This window comes from Castanea sativa, chromosome 9, assembly GCF_040712315.1.
Source record: "Castanea sativa cultivar Marrone di Chiusa Pesio chromosome 9, ASM4071231v1".
Lineage (NCBI taxonomy): Eukaryota > Viridiplantae > Streptophyta > Magnoliopsida > Fagales > Fagaceae > Castanea > Castanea sativa.
Genome location: NC_134021.1, coordinates 8,043,885 through 8,066,415, shown reverse-complemented (window position 1 = coordinate 8,066,415; position 22,531 = coordinate 8,043,885). Strand labels below are relative to the sequence as shown.

The following is a 22,531-nucleotide window of genomic DNA, read 5'->3' as shown; positions in this document are numbered from 1 at the left end:
GCTGGCTAAGGCTTATTATTTTTGGATAATAATAATGGGCTAAGGCTTCTTTTATCCAAAAGCAGGTACTCCAATTATGGAGGGTGCCCCTATATATCAAAAAATCAAAAGCATGAGCTTTCTTTGAATTTTTCTTTGCGACATTGTTAGTAACGCGATGTGTTATACCATGTTGTATATGCTAGAATAGATGTAGAAAGAGAAGCATAGAATAGGAACACCGAGAACATAAGGGTTATGTGGTTCAACCTTGTTGGTGTACATTCACGGAAGAATTCCTTAAAGGCAAAATCTTTATTATGTAAGAGTGTGGTACAATAACCTGTCTTACAATGAACCCTAACATGAGTAAGTATATATAGGCAACTAAACCTAGGCAATTAAACCCTCTGTCACAATAAATCCTAACATGAGTATATATAAGCGACTAAATCTTAAACTACTAGTACAAGTAGGAGTGGACTTAGGCCTATTATATTGGGTTAATATGTTTAATCTATATCTTTGACACATTCTCTCAAACTCAAAGCGGAAGCTCGATGAAGGTTTGATGTTGGATAAACATGAGAAGATCACTTGGAGATGCCTTAAGAATGCCTTTGAAGAAACCACAATGTAGAATGTGCCAATTGACCAATTTCTGAGCTTCAAATGGAGAAATGGAGTCCAAAATTAGAATATACGCGAAAAATTGAGTAAGATTGGCCCTTTTGAAAATTTTTACTTTTGGTCAAAGTCAACAAAAGTCAAAGTCAATTGGTCCAAGGTCAAAATCAACGAATACATAGTCCGGGTCAGGTCACGAATTGCGTAGCAAATTCGATGACGTCATCCTATGACATGTTGCTGATGTGGACTAGGGCTTACGTGGTTGATGACGTGGCATAATGACGTGGAGTGATGATATCATCTAGTTACGTCAGATGGCATTAGAAGGAGTTCTTCAATGCGTGGGAAAAGGGAAAGCATAGAATAGGAACACCAAGAACACGAGGGTTACTTGGTTCAACCTTGTCGGTCTACATCTACGGAAGAATCCTTTAATGGCTATATCTTTATTATGTAAGAGTATAATACAATAACTTGTGTTATAATGAAACCCTAATATAAGTATATATAGGTGACTAAACTCTAGACTACTCTTACAAGTAGGAGTGGACTTAGGCTAATATGTCTAAATCTCTAACAAAAAGGATAAAGCAATCTTTATTTTCCTTGCATTCATTATCATAGTTAGAAACGATAGAATGAGGATTTATAGCCCATTCCAATTTGAAGTTTGAGGCTTGACTAAATTGAGTTTGGTGGAGCTAAGCCAAAGTCCCCTAAAATCATCATACGAGGGCAGTCAAAGAGACAGAGTCACGAGTTAGACACGTGCACGCACAACCCTAGTGCTTTCGGTGATTTCATCAATGGCACTATATTCTCTGGCTTGGCGTGTATATTTTCCAATCTCCATTGCAGCCCATTCTCTTTTTCTCTCTTTACTTTCCGTATTACTTATTAAGGCAAGTCTTTTCATCATCCTCACCACTATCACCACACAAAAGTTCATGCTTTCGTACCTCGCAAGCCAATTACGCATCAATGACCTCAACTTTCTCACATAATAAAAACTATACTTCACTCCTACGTCTTTTTTAGCTCAAAATGACATACACTAGATTAACTGACTCCAATGCCTTAACCATGAGAATCAAAATAATCTTCTGGCTCTCTGGCTTTTCCATTGCACTCCTCTCCATCATAATCGCTCTGTATACCATCCTTCCTTCCTCTACTTTTAGTACTGCCATTATTTATCAAAACAGTTTCAGCCGTGCTATTTTCAAGAAGGTTGTTCAGCAAAGTGGCGTAGATGATTTTTTGTCCCGCCTAACACTCATAGTGTCTGGAGACCATCATCGAAGGAAGCCGGAAACGAAATGCGACAGCAGAAAATGGAAGTCTAGGCTCATCTCCATCTACAATGTGGCCCTCGTTTTGACAGTTGACTTGAACGGATGCGCGGATTTTAGCAGTGTCCAGGAGGCAGTAAATGCTGTTCCTGACAGTAGCCCCTCTAGGACCCTCATCGTTATTGATTCTGGTACATACAGGTCATTCTCTCATACAAAGTTTTCATGCCTTGATTTTTTTTTTTTTTGATTTATCATAATCGTTATAAAAAGCAAGTTATTTACAAGCATATGCAATTATAAACACAACGGCCTAGTATTATCAAAGAGAAAATAGACTCCCCAGATGAAGTCGTAAAATATAAAATTCATGCATCAAACATTAGCATACAATAAAATGGATTATCATGTGTTGGCAGGGAAAAAGTGGTAGTAAATACCAACAAGACAAATTTGATATTTCAAGGTCAGGGATATCTTAACACAGCTATAGCATGGAATGACACTGCAAATTCTACTGGAGGGACTTCATACAGTTCTTCAGTTGCCATTTTTGCTGCCAACTTCACTGCTTACAACATCAGCTTTGAGGTAACTGATGTAGTTTGAGTTATGCTGACCAAAAAGGAGAGAATATATAATTATATATACGTATTCAATATTGATACACATACAGAGTCATGGAATCACACGAAACTTATTAAATTGATTGCTTTTTTTGTGAGTTTAATTAGGAAGCACATATATTTCATTACGAGTGTCGTACTTGTGTCGGATATGCATCGGATACTTGATACTCTTCGGACACTTCTATATGCGTGTCCCAACTACGTCCTTTTTTAAAAATTAAAAAAAAAAATGTTGGACATAGCCAGGTCAGGAGAACAAGAAGAATCAAACACCTTTCACAAAACAAAGAGAACATTCATGTTCTGAATAATAATATTACATTTGAAAAAATATATATATATTTATAAAAGATAGAAATTCTATTCTAGTCTAATTTAATAATAAATATCTTTATTCTTGATTTGTATTCTAATTTGAGTAATGTTATAAACACAAACTATTTTACAACATTTTTACAAACTACTAATGTGACAAATTCTTACTAGTTCTAATATGAGCCCATCACTAACATCACATTTTTCTTACATTAACTATTTGAAAAATACTAAAGTTACATTAGCAGTTTGTAAAAATGTTGTAAAATAATTTGTGTCTGTAGCATTACTCTTCTAACTTTTGAACATCCTTTAATAGTAATGAATTTAATTTATCATCCATTAATACTATAAATGATTAATCATATATAGAAATAAAACATTCATTATTTCTCTTAAATTGATATATGTTTAATATTAAATGAAAAATAAATATTTAACCACATATAAAAATATATATAATATTTAACATAATTAATATACATATTCCCATCATATCCATGTCCTGTTTGTCAAATATTGCCGTGTTGCCGTATTGTATCCATACAGGTGCTTCCATAGTTTAACACGACTATTGTAATAAATTATTCAATTTCTTTATATCCAAAATTCCCTTTAATTCCCTTTATATCCAAAATTCACATTTTGGGGTTTTCTTTTGGGACCATTTCCTTTTTGATGATTTTTTTTATTTTTTTTTCCTTTCAAAAGAACACAGCTCCTTCTCCATTCCCTGGAATGGTTGGAGCGCAGGCCGTGGCACTTAGAATTGCAGGCGATATGGCTGCATTTTATGGATGTGGATTTTATGGAGCACAAGACACTCTTTATGATGAAAGTGGGAGGCATTATTTCAGAGAATGTTTCATCCAAGGGTCCATTGATTTCATTTTTGGAAGTGGTAGATCTCTCTATGAGGTAGACATGCAACTCTTTTCAGTTTTGAACAAGTTTTTTTTTTTTTTTTTGGTAAGGCATTAATTCAACATTTAGATCATTCTTGTATTAATCAATATATTTTTTAGAAATGCTTTCTTTCTCTTTTGCTATCCACTATTAAAATATCAAAACACTTTTATATTTTAAAATAATAAAACAAATTTAATCATAAAAGAACGCTGTTGTGAAGGTAAAAATCATGTAGGCACTTTTAATTAATTAAGGTGGTACTAACATGACAATAGGCAACCAATGATGCAATTAGGATTTCGGTTAGGGATGCAAAAATAGAGCCGATCACACCCAAATGGTCCAATGCCTACAATTCTAAACTTATATAATATTTTAAATTTAATTTAACAGGGTACATGTGTTCCATTCTTCCAGAGAATAAGGGTGTACATTTTTTTTTCATAAAATATTCTTAGATATGTTCAAATTAGTTAACCGATTATTGTATATTAAAAAAAACATTTTAATAGCATCTTTTTCATTAATATAAAACACTATTTTAATAATAATGTAATTTAAATCTTTTTATTAAATTATGTTTTTCATATATATATATATATATACATATCACTATTTATTGTTGTTGAATGCAAAATATATTATATGTTCCATTACCTAAAACTTATAAAAATACAAATTTATATTATATTCTTATAAAATAATTCTATTACATTTTCCCATGAATTGCGTGAGGTTGTGACTAGTTATTCTAATTCTTTAAAATTTGACTTTATAACAAAAACACAAAGTTTGAAAAAAAAAAAAAGTCGAGATCAAAGAAAAAAATTAGTGAAGGGATGGAGGAATTAAAAGTTAAAACCAAAAGAAAATAAGATATAAGTTTTTTTTTTTAATAATTATTTTAAGTTTAAAATATGATTTGGCTGTTTTGAGTTCAAGTGCCCTTAATCAAATTTTATGTTATTTCTTAAATTTTTAATTTTTTAATAGAAATTATATATAACATGCATGTTATTCTTATCTTTGTGTTGGGGCAAGTCAAAATCAATGTAGATGCCCATTTTTCCCGCCTCTCTTGATGACAACATTAGAGTAGGATAAAAAATAAAAAAAAAAAGATAAAAAAGAAAAGACAAATTAGTTATATGGTAAAAAGCACCTTCAAAATGTTCATTGAAGTTTACTTGCTGATAGCAACACTCCTTCTACGTACCATATATTTCCCATTGACTTCATTTTCCTTCTTTGATATTGTCTTTATTTCTTTCTCTATAATTCCTTATTATACGCATACCCATTTTACTCTATAATCTGTACATTAAGCAATATGATTTATATACTGTGGACAAACTGATATGACAGGGGTGCAACATTAATTCAATAGCAAAACAAGTCTCCGATGAGATCAGTGGCTCTATCACAGCTCAAGCTAGGCAGTCTATGAATGAGCAAACAGGATTTTCGTTTGTGAATTGTAGCATCAGTGGAAGTGGGAAAGTATGGCTTGGGCGAGCTTGGGGAGTTTATGCGACTGTTGTCTTCTCCACAACATACATGTCAAATGTCGTAGCTCCAGTTGGCTGGAATGATTGGCAAGACCCCTCTAGAGACCAGTTTGTGCCTTATCCTTTTTAATTTTCTCTCTATATATATAGATTCTCATAGAAGCTTGTCTTTAAATTATCATATAGTTTTACTTTTTTTATTCTATAATTTTTTTTTTGGTCAATAATTGTGGGTGGGTTCACCCTCAGTATATTAATAATTAGTTTAAAGAAGAATTAAGAGGAAAAAGAGAAGATTTGTGGATGCAATTTTTTTGTTTTGTATTTTTTGTCATAACCTTGATGTCAGTCATAAGAGTGGCGAAAAAAATTGGTGAATTTATAAGAAAATGATAGGTAATCAATCAAAATCTGTTGCTTCAAAATTAATATAAAAGTTATTGTCTTAAAAGAATTAAGAAAAAATAGTTTAATGGAGAGGAAAAAAAGACTTTATTGTTCTGCCTTTAGTGATACTAATGAAATAGCCAAATTGCACTTATTTTTCACTTAAATTAAAATGCTATGAATATTTTAGCAAAGCAGTTTAGAGGGAAAAAGATTCTCTCTATTTCAAATGAAATGAAGAGTGCATTTTACAATTAAAAAATTTTAGTTTTTAGATTTAGTAGTGTACATAGTGTCATGTTATTTAGGAGGTGTTTGGTTGTGTTGTTTAAACAATAGTTTTCGTTATTTAAATAATACAATACATATTTCTACAACACTTTTTCACCCACATGTATTTTCATAACACTTAAACAACGTTATTAGAATAACGTTACCAAACAAACCCTTAAAATTTTGAATAACATGGTACTAAAAATACACCTTTATATTTTTAATATTTAATCAATAATGTTTTACTATTTCATTATGAGGCACTTGAAAACATGTGATCCTTAAATTTTTTCTGACTTCCATAAAAATACAGGACGGTCTTCTTTAGAGAGTATCAATGTTTGGGACCAGGAGCAAATTACACAAATAGAACTTCGTATGGAAAGCAACTTGAGCAGTCTGAAGCAACTTTCTACATGGATATTACCTATATTAACGGAGATGAATGGCTAAGTTCTCATCGAAATCATTTATTTCCTCTTGATTGGAAATATCCAATCAAGAGGAAATAAATGATTTCGATGAGAACTTAGCCAATCATCTCCATTAATAATGAAGATATTCATGCTTCTTATATTATATGTAAGAATTTTTCATTTTTGTGTTCAAGAAATAAGAAAGAATGTAACTTAAGCATAATCCTTGGGTTTGAGTCAAAATTAGATAACAAGTGTTTTAGGATAGTTTTATTGTATGTTTAACAAATTTCTAGAATTAAAAAGATTAAAGAATAAAAGGAAGTGGCACGTCAATTGTACTACTATTATTGAAACTATCATTTTAATTTCTTTGAGACGTATAACTTTTGAATTTGTTATATATTAAAGAAAAGTATCTTAAAGATGCAAGTAAAGATTAGCAGAGAGAGTCAATCATGTTGGCATGGACATCCTGTATTCCAAAAAATTTACTCTTCATGTAGCACAAACAATGCAAAAGTAGAAATAAATTTTATTAATACTTTCTATAAGTTCAATAGGTTGAATTATTTCTTAATAATCCATATACACTGATATTATTTCTTATTAAATAATAACACTTCAACACTGAGACATAACACACAGGGAAGCTAGCTTTCCTCGAAGCTTTATTTTTATCATCATAGAATACTCCAGTACGTAGAAATAGAATTAGTCTACCCTGCAAATTATCAAATTCATAAAATTAGTATATGTTAAATCATGTACCAGTTCTAGATAGAAAATTATATATAAGAGATTTACTTGGAACAATCAGTAGTGGGTGTGATTTTGTAGGAACAAGTAGTGCCACAAGTCTCAGGAAGTGTTCCAACTAGTTCATAGTTGATTCCTGGGATCTTTGAAAGACCATCCATGATGCAACTACACGCGGCTCTGTGATCTTGTGTGGTATTTGAAGCAGCATTGAGTGCTTTAATACCTTCACAACAAGCTGGAGGAACTGTTCCTCCAAAAATGGCATAACTGATACATGGGGTCAACAAGGTTGTCACCTCAGCACATGTTATGGTTGCATCAACATGTGAAGCAACAACTAACATGCACACAAGCACTGCTGCTGTGAAAACCATAGAAGAAACTGCGAACCTTGCCATTGTAATAATAATGTTAGCCTCTCTCACACAGATTTGATTACTTTTGGGTGTTGAGGTACACAAAATGATTCTAGGCCTTTTATAGAGTGGCAATTAGATGAGGGTTGGCCCCTTTAAGGCTTCGTCTGTTACCATTAAGTCTAATCTAATGGCTGCGAGAAAACTTAGACTGAGACTGAGACTAACTAAAGAATTTTCTTGGTCAGAAACTCAGAATAGTCTTCAGTAAGAAGCCAATAATGCTAATTAATGGACCTTAGTGTGGGAAAAATGAGTTACGTGATTGATTAAGCAGCCTTGATTTACGGTGGGGGACTTGGATCTATAAGAATTGGGCTCCTGAGTGATACTATGCCTACAAAGTGGATTATCAAAAAATGCCTACAAAGTGAATTGGACTTGGGCCTTAGTTGCAGGCTGCCCTGATTGGTAAATACATCATCGGGAGGGTTGGAATACACAACAAATGAATCCAAATGCAGCCACTTATAGCCATTGCATCAACACTCTTGTTGTCTTCCAGGTAACAATGATTTATTTCAATTTTGCTAAAGCTGCTACTGTTTATATAACATTGAGCATTCTTATCAAATGTGCTAAAAATGTTAAATGCTAAATGCTATTTTTTAGCATTTTTAGCACATCAAATGATAAAAATACATCTACATTAAATATGCTAAATCTTAAAAAATTTAACACCGAACTACAATGAGCTGTTATCAATAATAGCTCATTGTAGCTGGATTGTAAACAAAAAGTCATTTTATATTCACCAATGTCTCTTTTTAAAATTTTTGTCTCTCTCTCACTTCTCTCTTATATGGTTTATGGTCTGTGGTTTGCCGATGTTTGTGGTTTGGCGTTGTGGGTTGTCGTGGGTCTGACCCAGCCAACCCACGCCTAACTAATGCTGACTTGTGCCTCCAAACCTTCTCCCACACTGCCCAACCTTCTCTCATGCCTTGGATTTCGATTTGCAGGTTGTGGATTTGTATTGGGGTTCTGATTTGGGCATATTTTGGTGGGTTTGTGATTTGGTTTTGGGTGGTGGGTTTGTGATTTGGTTTTGGGTGGGTATGGTTTGTGGTGGACCGGTGGTGGTTGATGGTGGGTGGATATGAGTTTTATGGTTTGGTTTTGGGTTTGGGTTTGTGATTTGGTTTTGGATGGGTATAGTTTGTGGTGAGCCGGTGGTGGTAGGTATTTGTTTGATGGGTTTTTGGGGTGGATCAGTGGTGGTTGATGGTGGGTGGGTGGGTATGAGTTTTATGGTTTGGTTTTGAGTTTGGGTTTGTGATTTGATTTTGGATTTGTTTTTGTTTATGATTTTGGTGGTTGGGGATTGAAGTTGTGGACAGTGGTGGCTGTGGCAGTGGGTGTGGGTGATGATGGCTGGTAGCAGTGGGTGTGGGCAGTAACAGGGGGGTGGGTTTTGCAATGGGTTTGATACACAGAGAAAGAGAAAGGAAGAGATAGATTGAGAATGAAAAAGAATTAAAAAAATAATAAAGAAATAATATTTTAATGAAGTGATAAAAAAAAATATAAAACTTTTGATGATGGGTGTATTGTAAGAGCATTCTCATTAAGAGCGTTATAAATGCATAAATGCTATTTTTAGCATTTATATAAACCTACTCTATCAAAGATGTCATATGCTAAAAGATTTGACATCTTGCTGCAGTGAGCTCTCATTTTTGAGAGCACACTGTAGCAAGATGTTATAATTTTTTTTAATGTTTTTTCTATTGAGAGAGAGAGAGAGAGAGAGAGAGAGAGAGAGAGAGAGAGAGAGAGAGAGAGAGAGAGAGAGAGAGAGAGAGAGAGAGAGAGAGAGAGAGAGAGAGAGAGAGAGAGAGAGAGAGAGATGAATAAAAAAAATAATAAAGAAAGAATATTTAAATGAAATGGTAAAAAAATAGAATTTTTGATATTAGGGGTATAGTAAAATGATGTGATAAATGCTATAAAAGTTAGATTTTTAGATGCTAAATGCTAAAATTTTTATAATTCTTGATTAGAATGCTCTAAAGTGGTATGTTAAAATAGATAAAATAAGGTTTTGAAATGTTAAATGCTAAAATATTTGCATTCTTTGATGAGAATGCTTAAAGATACACTTTTAGCATTTGGAGTTGTTATTATTTTGACATTTTATATTTCAAAATTTTCATTTGAGCTCTTCATGATTGGGTTCATTTTCATATTAATCCTACAATCCTTTTTGTTAGTACTTTGACTGTTAAGTGCACTTCATGCAAGTTTAATATTTCATGAAACACTAATTCTAAAATGTTGAGAAATTGGGAAATGCATGATTTTTTATTAAGTATTAAAAAAAAATGTTTTGGAAGGTTTGACCAATATGAAAATTGAATTAAACATGAAGGTCTAAAAAGAAAATTTTGACACGTAATCAAAATGAAAATAACTCAAAACTTTAATTTTTTTTTTTTCACTTTTTAATACGTTATTATTATTATTATTATTATTATTATTATTATTTTTCATATTGACTGATGATTGGAAGGTATGATCTTGTTGCAAGTGTCTTCAGTGGAGAGAGATATTTTTAGAAAAATGTACTTGGATTAATTGCTTAGAAACACCTCACAGGAGCTCAATCATTTTGCGAGGACATTGCCGGGAAGCTTCTGATACAATTCACGAACCACTAGAACAATATACATGAGTCCCAATTTTTTTTCGTAAACATAGTTTAGGGAAATAGTTCAGCTCTACCCTTGGATTCCTTTCATACTTTTAGTATGGGTGAGTTTTTTTTTATGAATTAATATGTGAGGTTATCCAACTGGGTATTTTCTTTTTGTGGTAGACATTTCTAGAGTCAAAATAGGTTTTTACAGATATAGGCGTGAAATCTTTTCAAAAATTGAGATTAAAAGTAACTCTAATCAAATAATGTAGTCTTTTTTGTGAAGTACATTTTTAGTTTCATGTTCATTATTAGAGCATTCCCAATATCATTTTGCATTACCTTGTAGCAACAAAAAGACACCAAAACAGACATCCCATCAGATTATGTATTCTTGTACCAAACAATAGATATAATTACTTCACTAAAATGCAAATATACTTATTATGGTGCAGCAAATATAAACTTATTTTGCTTATTTGATTTACTTGTCTTTCACTCTCCACTTGACCTATATGTGCTTTGTTTATGAAGGATTATATATAAAAAGTCAATTTATATTGTAATAATCGAATGGGTTGTAAAATAGAGAATGAGATGTGTTGTATATTGTTTAAGATGGTGTAAAATACATAAAGTAGATTTTAGAGGTGTAAAATGCTTTTTTTCATTGGAATGCTCTTACAATATATTCTACATAGATATGTTAGGACATTTCAAGAGAGTAACACATGCCCACTTGGGCTCACACATGTTTTGCCTCCAATCCCCAGCTCCCAAAATACCAGCCTCACCAAGAATTTAAGTTGAGATATATCACCTTCATGACCATCTTAGAGGTGAAAGAAAATATAAATGAGCATTATATTGAAAATTAAGAACCATAGAAAATGGTCAGTCACCCTCAATATAAAATAAAATATCAATTTGGGATGTTTAGTGCTGTCTTTTTCTTACAACAGCACTCACATTTTGTTAATATAAATGAACATTAGTCCTCCTGTTTAGAGGTTATTTCTTTTCCTTTACTGAAGTAGATCAAAGTGGACTTCTTTGCCCGTAAGCTCAGTAGCATTCTCATTAACGTTTGCAATGTTTTTCTATTGCTTTGTTGTTGTTGTTGTTTTTTTTTTTTTTTTAATTAAAATAATATTTATTACTTTTATCTTCATTTTGAGTGCAAAAAACAATTTCAATTTGGCTTTAAAAAATACGAACAAACTTTATTACTTGTCTCCTCATTTTGAGCGCAAAAAACAAAATATTAATTTGGCTTTTACTCTAAACTCTAATTATAAATTGTCTCACTTTGTTATGGCTAATGCACAATGAGAAGTAGAGGACACATAGCTTCTTTACTTGAGAATATCTCATTCCTTCCTAGACCTTTATGGACCATGTCTATTAGCAGACAACTATCTCTAAGCCCAACAACCAATACGTTCAACACACCACATGCTAATGCAATGACAAGTCTGAAGCTCCTTAACATGAATAAGGAGTGCACCTAAGTATATATGTATGTCTTCTCATAGAGATTACCAAATACCAGTCCATATGAAATGAGGTAACTTGGACACTGAATATCATTCTTGTCACTATTTAGGATAACAATTTTTGCAAATCTAAGAAAGGGACTCTGCAGGAAGGGGATTGTAACATGAGAAAAGCAAGAGGATCAACATCTTTCAAATATACAACATGAATTCTAACAATGAAAAACTCTATTGCACTCGTGATCTTTGAAGAATGAGAACCAACCATATAAAATCTGGAAAGGATAAAATTGAAGTAGACAGATCCGTTCAATAAAGTTAACCGAAGGCGACAGTATTAAGTGAGTGGTCGACTTATGCCCCGGACGGAGAAAAAGGAAAACGGATGCACCCTCCATAGTGGATGGGTTCAAATTAGACGGATGCAAAGGAGATGGGTAGTTAAGCCACGTGGCATCTGCGTGGCCTAAGTGGCCTCCAAGAAACCTCATATGGAAATGTCTTGTGCCCCACGATAAAACCTAATCAACGATGTCTCTACATGAAAAGAATCTCGCAAAATACGTGTATTAAAGAGGGTCTTTCCCACAAGAAAACGCCTTGGCTGCCAAGAAACAAATGTTGATTCTATACTATTATAAAAACCCAAAGCCCTCAGAAAGTACCACACATGTACTCTCTGTAAGGCTTTCTTCTTCTTTGTTGCACAGATTTTGTCTAGAGCACGTGATGACTGTGCAGCTTACTGACGATTTTTGGCATAATCAAAATCTATGCTGAGAATTCAAGTATCATAAACAAATCTTTATTCTTCTAATCATTATTTTGTAATTGAAAACAATTACAAATATTTTTTTTTCAATAACATAAAATTAAGTGCTTATATCATAATCAATTAATGTTGTTAGCACATCTAAAACACCACCATGCATGGTTGGCCTATGGCCTACCTACTCAAGAGTTTCTGTACATGGGCAGTCGGTTGTGGGCATTTTTATACGTGCCTCACTAAGGGAATTTGGTTGTTAATGTTGTTGTTGTCTTTGGTAAATTGTGTGTAGTATTCTAGTTTAGTTTGATGATATAAATATATGTATTTTAGCGTTATTGACTAATGCTGTACTTCAATTTTATATCAATACAGTTTTCTTTCTTTTAATTAAAAAAAAAAATAGAGTCCAAATTCATTTAACCAACTTTAGTTGCAAATGAAGGCTTCCACATTCTCTGGCAAAAGACAGGATTAATACTGAGAAAGAATTATATCTCTATTGCCAAAAATTTATTCAAAAGCATCCATAATAATAAGAATGCTCAAAAGATTGCGTGCCATTGATGAGAGATCATAAAACGAATAATTTCCTTTCTACCGAGAGAAATAATCCAACAAAAATATATTACCTTTTAAAAAACAATTGAATTGAAGTTTCCTTCGTTTAAAATAGGTCTGGTTTGAATCCTATTTTTTGCTTCACGTTAGATTAAGCTTACAGGTTTGGGTCCAATTTTTTTAGGCCTACCTACTAGTACATTTTATAGTTACATTTAGAACAGTTAAAATGTTTCAATAGAGCAAAAGCTTGTAAATAATTGGTGTGTGCCTCCTCATGTTTTCAAGAGTTCAAATCATTCCTCACTATTATAACTATCGAATTATTTTAAAAAATTTATATATATATAAAAAAAAAAGTTACAATTGAAAGAACAAACAAAATAGAAAATATTCTGTCTTTTTTGCTAGGTAAAATGAGTATATAAGACAACACGTGTTTGGAAGTCTCTACTCTCAATATGTGTATGATCATCTCAATAAGAAATCAATAACAATACATAATTAAATTTAAATCATTAATTTGAGGATTTGAGTATCACACTCAAACAGCAGTACAAGTTATATATACAATCCACCACCAACACTAACACACTATCAACATAAACTTTTGAAGAATCATGATCATCAACCAATGTTAATCCCCCGCCATGAATAGCACGAGCTCCACGGGTTGCCTGGGTGTTGTTTCCAATTTATCAAATGCTTATCTCTTTTCCTTTTTGACAATAATCATGATAAATTAGTTCGTTTAAACATTTTTTTTGTGTAAAAAATTAGTTAATTTGGTCATTTTATCCAAATACGTTAGCAAGTAAAATCATTTCTGTTGTTTTTATTTTAAAAATAATTTTCTTCAATCAAAAAGATTTATTAAATAGCACAACTCATGAATGTTTTCAATTTTTTTTTTTATTATTAAAAAATTGATAGATAAACCATAAATGCTAACTTCGAAAAAAATTAAACCGTAAGGACTAATTTAACAATTGACAAAATTTGGTTGCAATTGAGGTTGTCCACCGTCATTGATCACTGCGTCCCTTGGCAATTGGCATCAAGTTTCGAGACCCTTGGCAGCTCAACTTAACCAATCCAAAGTCCCTCCCTCCAAGATGTCTTGTTCTCGGGAAGCAAAACTCTTTTGGTACTTGTGGAGTTGGTTTTGTCGGGTGCTGTGGTGGAGGAAGTATACCCTCTTATGGGTGTATGCTTCCTCCCTCTCACAAGCTAGGTGGGTCCCACCAACTGTGAGAGGAGAGAAACATACACTCGTAACAAGGTGTATTTTCTCGTTGTGATGGTGGTCAAGTCCAAATCATGTCTTCTTTGATGTGGTGGTGGTGCAGGAGTTATGGTATGAGTGATATAGTTGAGAGAGAGAGATAGAGTTGGGATTCTGTTTTACTTAGGTAAATGTGTTGACTATGGTTAATTGCACATAACATAAGATACATGTTAGCTTCATAAACCCAATTTGGTAGAGTTCTTTCAATTTGTGTTGTAAAAGTGAAGGGTCTAAAAATTTAATTGTTCTTAAATCTATACCAATTTACAATTACCTCTTCTTCTTCTTTTTTTTTCTTTTTTTCAATCTTCTTATGGGTTGCGGGTATACAATTACTTCTTTTAATCCTTTTTTATTTTTTGATTGTTTTTCTTCATAAAGAATTAGATTATATACAAATCGATATGTTCAAAATTTCCTACCATGTCATCCGACAACTAGGCAACATTTGAGTAGCTCATAGCTAATCAAAATGCATTTATATATATATATATATATATATATATATATATATATATATATATATATATATATATGTGGAACATCTTTTTTTTTCTTAAGAATGAATTAAAAATAACCTCAAAGGGAGTATTTTGTTGTAACGTAAAGAATATTTGATTCCAAACTCAAACACAAAAAATATAAAAAATTAAAATTAAAATTATGGATATATGTATTAGCTTCTTTATGGATGAGCTTCACTTGAACCAGTCAATTTCTAGTGATCAACTAGTTGTCATCTCTTGATATTTTCAAGACATGTATGACTTTCAAATCCTCCCCTTCGATTTTAATTCTCAAATAAAAAAAAAAATCCCACAACTTAGCAATCAAAGAATTGAAATGAGGAATATTAGAAGTGTCAACTAAAAACTTATAATTTATATATTGTCAAGAACTTTGTAGTTCAATTAGTTAGCGCATCCTAAAATTTCTAATAGAGACCAAGGTTCAAATACCCCCAACTCTAAACTATTAAATTATCAGATCTCTCTACGAGGTAGACATGCAACTCTTTTCATCAAGAACAAGTTTTTTTTTAAAAAAATTTTATTTTATAGTTTTCCTTCTGCTGTAAGGCATTCAACATTTAGATCATTCTTGTATTAATCAACATATATTCCTAGAAATGCTCTTCTCTTTTGCTATCCACTATTAAAATATCAAAACACTTTTATTGTTTAAAATAATAAAAAACTGTAATCATAAAAGGACGATGTTGTGCAGGTAAAAATCATGTAGGCATTTTTAATTGTGGGGGTACTAATGTATTTGCCACAATTTCTAATTGATTAACACTAAAATAGACAACCAATGATGCAGTTAGGATTTCAGTTAGGGATGCAAGATTAAAGCCGATCACACCCAAATGGTCTAATGGCTCCTCCTCCCTATGAACTATTGACACTAATAAAAATAACAAAATAATCAATGCAAGAGACTATCTAAGTTAAGTATATAAAGTATAAATATATAATTTGATTACTAAAAATAAATTGAGAAAATTAATTAATGTAAAAGTGTTATAATATACTAGAATTCAATTTTTTTGCCCCCATTTATATATCTATATATAATATCTAAATGCTAAAATATAACATTTATTGTTACTAAATTCCTCTTAAATCATATTGGTTAACATTTCGGTCAAATTCGGCCCATTTCCGTCCAGTTAAATGGAGCATAGCTCATGTCATTGTATTTGATCCATTTGACTGTGGGTTTTAATTCCTCTTCTAGGCTTTTGCTAAAGTATTCCATCATAAGTGTTTTGGTTCATTTTTCCACCAAAAAAAAAAAAAAAGTCTTTTAGTTCCAATGGCATAGCCAAAAATAAAGTATTAATTATAGGATGTATTGTTGAAGTGATAATATAAACTAAATAAAGTAATTTTTTTGGTAATATAAAAAAAATTGTGCATTTTTGGATATGAATGCTCTTAATGAAAAGCTAAGTGTGGCTCTAGAAACCAAATGGCCCATTGAATAAGTGAGAGTGTTGCCTCCTACTGTGTAGACAAGGGCCTTGAGCTTTGTTGAGGTGCCAAGGGCTTCAAACACAATTTGCGAGAAGAGAAAAATATGGGCTCTTAAGCTTATTACGTTAGGTAGTAAATCTTCGGGCCTTTAAGCCCACTTGGTGTAGTAGAGTAGTTTAGGATTTGGACTTTTAAGCCCATTTTTGTGTAGTGATGAGCTCTAGGCTTTCAAATCGACCCATTTCTTAATAGTATCGAAACCCTCATCTCCCTCTCGCCAGAACCCTCATCTTTCTCTCGCGCCAGGTATGCTCTCTCTCTCTCCATTTATTTGTTTTTTAGGTGAAAATCAGTGTTTGGTTTGTGATCTAGAACTTTTTTTTGTGAAATATCTGCACGAGTAATTTTCTAATTTTACCTTTTTTTTTTATACTTACTCATTGTTTGATCTCTCCATTTATTTGTTTGCTATGGTTGCTAAGAGAATTAGGAAGTAAATGGTGATCAGATTATATGTGGATTGCTGCTTAAGGTAGAAATGACGGAATGTATACAATACCTGGGTTTAATCAAATACAATTTGAAGGGTTTTGTAGGTTCATTGATCAGGGCTTAACAGAAGAACTTTATAAGTTTCCAAAAATGGAAGATATAAATCAAGAAATTGAATTTCAATTATTTGTGGAAACATATCAATTGGTAGAACCGGTGATAAAAGAAAGAGATGCTGTATATGAATCGCTCACATATTCTTCTGAATTATATGTATCCGCGGGATTAATTTGGAAAAACAGTAGAGATATGCAAGAACAAACAATTTTTATTGGAAACATTCCTCTAATGATGAATTCCTCTAGTGGAAATGCTTTGGACACCCCACTGTACAGTTGCATGAACTTAAGGAGCATAGCAGCAAAATCTTAACAGAAGTCAAAAACACACACACTATCTCTCTGCCCCACAAAAAACAAAAATTACCTATATTGTTCTTGCCTTTCTTCCTTCCTTTTCCCTTAACATCTGTCTTCCCTTTGGCCTCAGCTGTTGCATCTGCCGCTGCCTTCACCGTCCTCTTCTTCTCGGTGTTGGCTATTGAGTTTTTCAGCCTTTTCTCCTTAGCCCTCTCTTTCTTTTTGTCTTTCTTTTCCATCTCAATTATCAGGGGTGACCGTTTCCTGCATTGGGGATTGGGACTGCTTTGGGCACCGCACTGTACGGTTGCATTAACGTTTTTTTTTTTCATTGCATTAATAAATTGTACAATTGCATTGCACCAATGAATTTTTCTTACCGGCATTTGTTAACATGTTTGGAGAAGTCATCGGGACTGATTTTGGTCCATGTTGTATTGGATTTTGTGCAACAGGAGGAATCTATCTTTCCCTAACGGAATTTTGGAGGAATACATTAACACATGCTGAAATGACAATACATAATTCAACTAATTAAGATCCAATCACTTACCTCTTTAAGAAATACATCATGGGGACGGAGCGGTTTGATATGATCTTGGACAACTTGGACCTTGAAGAAACCTAACTTTTGAATTGAAAATTCTTCAAGGTCTAAGATGTCCAAGATCAAATCAAACCGCTCTGTGCATGACATATTTCTTAAAGAGGTAAGTGATTAGATCTTTAGTTGAATTGTGTCTTGTCATTTCAACATGTGTGTTAATGTATTCTCCAAAATTCCTTCAGAGAAAGACAAATTCCTATTGTACAAAATGCAACACAACATGGACCAAAATCAGTCCCAATGACTTCTCCAAACATGTTAACAAATGCCGATAATAAAAATTCATTGGTGCAATGCAAACTGTACAATTTATTAATGCAATGAAAAAAACATTAATGCAAATGTATAGTGGGGTGTCCAAAGCAGTCCCAATCCCCAATGCTAGGAAGGGTCACCCCCTGATCATTAAGATGGAAAAGAAAGACAAAAAGAAAGAGAGGACCAAGGAGAAAAGGCTGAAAAACTCAATAGCCAACGTTGAGAAGAAGAGGAGGGCGAGGGCATTGACAAATGCAGCAGCTGAGGCCAAAGGGAAGACAGATGTTAAGGGAAAAGGAGGGAAGAAAGGCAAGAACAATATAGGTAATTTTTGTTTTTTGTGGGCAGAGAGATAATGCGTGTGTGTGTTTTTTACTTCTGTTAAGCTTCTGCTACTATGCTCCTTCAGTTCATGTTCCTTTATATATCACTTCCCAAGACCCTTTGATAAAGTTTTCAAAGATTTTCTCGTTGGGTGTTCCATTTTCTCGACTTGACAACCTGCTAGCATTGCTGGGTTAGGTCGAAGTCCTAAATCTTTACCTTCCTAATTGGGTCTCACTAAATTCTCGTACTGCATAATTTCTCACCACCTCAACAACATGTCATAGAGCAGTGACCTCATTTTGTACCGGGGTATAGTTCCAATTCCAATGTCAGCTCATTGTAACTAAAATTTCCACGAACAGATCAGCTCTCTTCCTATTACTTGTAATGATCTCTCCCTTCAACAACTTGTTTTCCAACTTCAACAACTCCATTTAATGTTTGTTCAGTGAAGGCAGAGTATGCAAGTTTTTAGGGTGAAAATTAAGTCATAAAATATAGAATTTTTTAGGTACCAAGAAAAATATTGTGATAATTTAAATTTCTTAGCGACCAACCTATAAAAATTCCTAAAACCACCACTAACTGCCGGATATGAATAACATGTATAATTCTCAATGAAAAACAAGATTAGATATTAAAAGATTCAAGATTTATGGTATAGCTTTGATGTGTCTCTTAGAAGTGCACTTTTTAGCCTACCTTGGCCAAAATTCTCATTCCAAATCGTACACTAATTATCAGGCCTTGATTGATACTACATCTTTAGGATCTTATTACTATTAATATAAACCAAGGAATTGGTATATAAAATTAAATGTTATGGTGTGCTGCTATACACTTCACAACCCCTCCAACTCTACAAATTCTATATAAACCCATTTGGGACTGGAACCGTTCCAGTCCACCAATGATCTTATATTGACAAGTTCTTATAGACTTGTTAATTACTTAAATTAACAACTAGGAAATGTCTAACGAATGCCCTAAGGGCATTGGTTTAAGAACTATTTCTAGAAACAATTTTATGAGAAAATGATAAATTTATTAATTTTTCTGACAACTTTTTATATTTCCTATGAAAGTAATATTAAAACATTTCTTAATATGATTTATTAACAATTGCCCTAAGAGCATCAGTTAACATAATCCTATTCATAATTGGCCATATGGCATTATGACTACCAAAAATTCAAGACAAAAATATTGCAAGAGAGTACTCATATCTATCAAATCCAAAAAAGTAAAAATTGCTTGACTACCAATTTTTGTGGTATTATAGCAAAAGGAAGGGCTTATATAAATTTTACATGTATTAAATTAAAATTTTCTGTTTCAGTTTATATAATTATTTGACCACTTGCCTCTCCAAAAAAAAAAAAAAATAAATAAAATTTGGGGCTATGGCTACCAACCACAACCTATTCTAGACCCCGCAAAGTAGAAGCTTTGTACACTGTATAATCTTTATTTGATCACTTGATTATTGTATTGCCCAGTGATAATTATTTTCAATTTATCATTTTTTTTTTTTTTAAAAATGTGTACATCACTACAATCAGATGTGCACTTGTGCTTTACACCTAGGCTCTAGGAAGCCTTTCGTGCTTTTAAGTGTGACTTGTGCTTTGACCAACATTACTGTCTGTGCTTTTTAGCTACAAACTAGTGTCATACCAGCAGTTTAAAAAAAAAAAATCAGTGTTATATTCGCTAAAACTAAAGTTGAATTTTCAATTGCTTTTGTGAGATTATGATAGCATAATAGCAACAAAATAACAATAATAACAACTAAAATTTAATAAATAATCAAATGGTTCTTTTCAAAAGCATATCATATAATGAATTAATGATGATCTCTCATCCTACAAGCCACACGCAGCAAATAAAAAAAGTGAAGCCATCCATTAGCCAAGGCTTGCAACAAATAATTATACAAGTGAATGATCAAAAACGGAAAACGGAAAAGTTCTGTCGAATATGTCAAAATATTACTTATTAACGAATATGTTAAAGTATTACAATAAGAGTGTTCAACTAACAAAGTCCAAATGGTAGATTTAATTCTTGTATCTAGCAAACCTCTAATGCACAAACACATTTTGTCAAAGTATGCCTACCTCCATTTTTTTTTTTTTTGAGGATAAAAAACTCTTTCAAGTATTTGTATAAAAAAATGCAACACAAATCATCAAAATATTGAGACTTTTTTATTTTTGATAATTCAATAGTTAAAACAGGAAAGGGGAGTTTGAACCATGTATGTATCCATTGGAAACACCAAGAGTTTGCCAAGCAATTGAGTTACAAAACATTTGGAAAAATATTTTGAAGTTTACTAATTAAAATTTTAAATGAAGTGGGAAACAAACAAAATTTGTACAACAATTATTCAAGATGCCAAAAACGTAAGCAATCAATTTTGCTTAATGAAAACCCTCACGGTTGCTCCCAAAAAACAAAAACAAAAACCTATGAAGATGGGTTTAAGACTTATTGGTGCAAAATCGTATAGCTTCTTTCAAAAGTTCATAAAAGTGAAGTTTCTATGAATGTCTACTTAGCTTAGAGACATGGTTTTCTTAGTGCTTTCGCACCAAAAAACATGTGCCTATATACATAATTCCTGCTTCTTTCTCTGCCTTTCTTTTGCAAGCACTTTGCTCACAAACCCATATTCTTCTACACCACAATCCTTAACAATTTTCCTCAAAGATTGGTCATCTTTTATACTTTTTTCTTTGTTTTGTATCAATGCATAAAATTTCATTTTTCCAAGGTTTGGAAAAGGTGATTAATAGGCAGCCTTACCTTTTTTTTAGTTTAGTGAGACTAACTGGTTCTTTCTTGTTAAAGAATTTTTTTTTTAACTTCTTTATGAAGGTAATGGTTTATTACACCAACCCTATTGATCTTTTAAGTTTCTAAACCTTATTTGTGTTCTAATCTTTAAAATTGTGTCTTCCAAACGCACATTTTTAAAAACGCACTTTTACAAACAGTTTACCCAAACAGATCCTTATTAACCAACAAAAAAAAAACTAAACTAAAAACAAAAAACAAAACAACGAGACCCTCCAAATACAAAACAAAGAATTGACCAAAGAAAAAAAAAACATGCATACATATACATATATATATATATATATATATATGTGTGTGTATATATATATATATATAAATCTTGTTTCTGAAGGGATAAATATGACAAATTTATAAGAAAAAAAAAACATAACAGCAAGGGATAAGAAATGTTAGATCTGAAGAAAAAAAAAACTCAATTTATTTTAATTAAATTGATATTCAATCGAAATATAATAATAATAAAAATTATTTCTACGATGAAATAAAGATATCTGATCTAAAAAATTGAAACTCTGAGTGAGAAACCAGAAATCAGATATCGCAAATTTTATTACAGTTCTACATGTAAGATAAAGAGAAGAGAAGAAAAGATCATACCCTACGCCGATGAGTAGCCATATCCAAGAAGGGCGAACAACCATAACTAAGAAGGGTTGTTATTGCCAAAGATCTACAAAGAAAAGGACACAGTAGGTCAAAGATATTGTGCTAAAAATTACCAGGTTTTCAAAAACAAAAACAAAACATAGAGAACCTAAAAAATCAAAGCATCAACAAAACAAAAAATTGACGAAGAAGTAATATTTGAAAAAAAAAAAAAAACATAAAAATATGAAAATCTAGTTTCTGAATTGTAAAAAAAATACCATTTTGACACATCAAAAAACTACCTTTTTTATTTTAAGGTATCATTTTACAATACACCAAAACCAAAAACAAAACCAAATCCAAAACAAACATGTTGGGACGAACCCGTGGACGAGATAAACATCGGGGCGAGATCTACCGTGGCTGGGCGAGATCGACGGCGGCGAAGGCTGGGAAAGATCAGCCTCGGGCCGAGAACGCCGGCTGCTGGAGAATGTGAGACCGTGAGAGTGAGAGGAACAGAGGTGAGAAAAAGAGGGTGAGAGGCAACGGGAGAGAGAAGAATGAAAAAATTCTAAAATTTCATTCAAAGATCTACAGATATAAGGGCGGAGATCGAAAAGTTGGTGGTGTTTAGAGGCATGAGACAGAAGACAGAGAGGCAACATATAGAAGTAGGCGAGAAAGACTTACTCGCAACTAATTATGAAGAGAGAGGATGCTAGGGT

At 32.5% G+C, this 22,531-nt stretch overlaps 2 protein-coding genes and 1 long non-coding RNA gene across 3 annotated transcripts; 1 reads left to right on the top strand and 2 right to left on the bottom strand.

Annotated features, from left to right (window-relative positions):
- Positions 1-1,653: 1,653 nt before the first annotated feature.
- LOC142610905 (putative pectinesterase 15) lies at positions 1,654-6,434 on the top strand. The gene is made up of 5 exons (XM_075782887.1): positions 1,654-2,102; positions 2,321-2,492; positions 3,557-3,763; positions 5,120-5,370; positions 6,236-6,434. The coding sequence occupies exons 1-5, from the start codon at positions 1,654-1,656 to the stop codon at positions 6,432-6,434; spliced, it is 1,278 nt and encodes a 425-aa protein (XP_075639002.1).
- A 618-nt stretch (positions 6,435-7,052) lies between these two features.
- LOC142608696 (non-specific lipid-transfer protein 1-like) lies at positions 7,053-7,498 on the bottom strand. Its single transcript, XM_075780389.1, has 2 exons — positions 7,146-7,498; positions 7,053-7,062 (listed from the first exon to the last, which is right to left on the bottom strand). Exons 1-2 carry the CDS (start codon positions 7,496-7,498, stop codon positions 7,053-7,055), a joined length of 363 nt encoding a protein of 120 aa, XP_075636504.1.
- Positions 7,499-17,779: 10,281 nt separating this feature from the next.
- LOC142611150 (uncharacterized) lies at positions 17,780-22,531 on the bottom strand. Its single transcript, XR_012839956.1, has 3 exons — positions 22,222-22,531; positions 21,813-21,885; positions 17,780-17,961 (listed from the first exon to the last, which is right to left on the bottom strand). It is a non-coding gene; the product is annotated as an uncharacterized LOC142611150 (long non-coding RNA).

What these genes read in the sequence shown, in the direction of transcription:
- LOC142610905 (XM_075782887.1), top strand. Translation starts at nt 1,654, where the DNA reads ATGACATACACTAGATTAACTGACTCCAATGCCTTAACCATGAGAATC. An exon ending in CTTACAACATCAGCTTTGAG is followed by an intron (nt 2,493 to 3,556) that starts GTAACTGATGTA and finishes TCCTTTCAAAAG; the next exon opens with AACACAGCTCCTTCTCCATT. An exon ending in GTGGTAGATCTCTCTATGAG is followed by an intron (nt 3,764 to 5,119) that starts GTAGACATGCAA and finishes CTGATATGACAG; the next exon opens with GGGTGCAACATTAATTCAAT.
- LOC142608696 (XM_075780389.1), bottom strand. Translation starts at nt 7,498, where the DNA reads ATGGCAAGGTTCGCAGTTTCTTCTATGGTTTTCACAGCAGCAGTGCTT.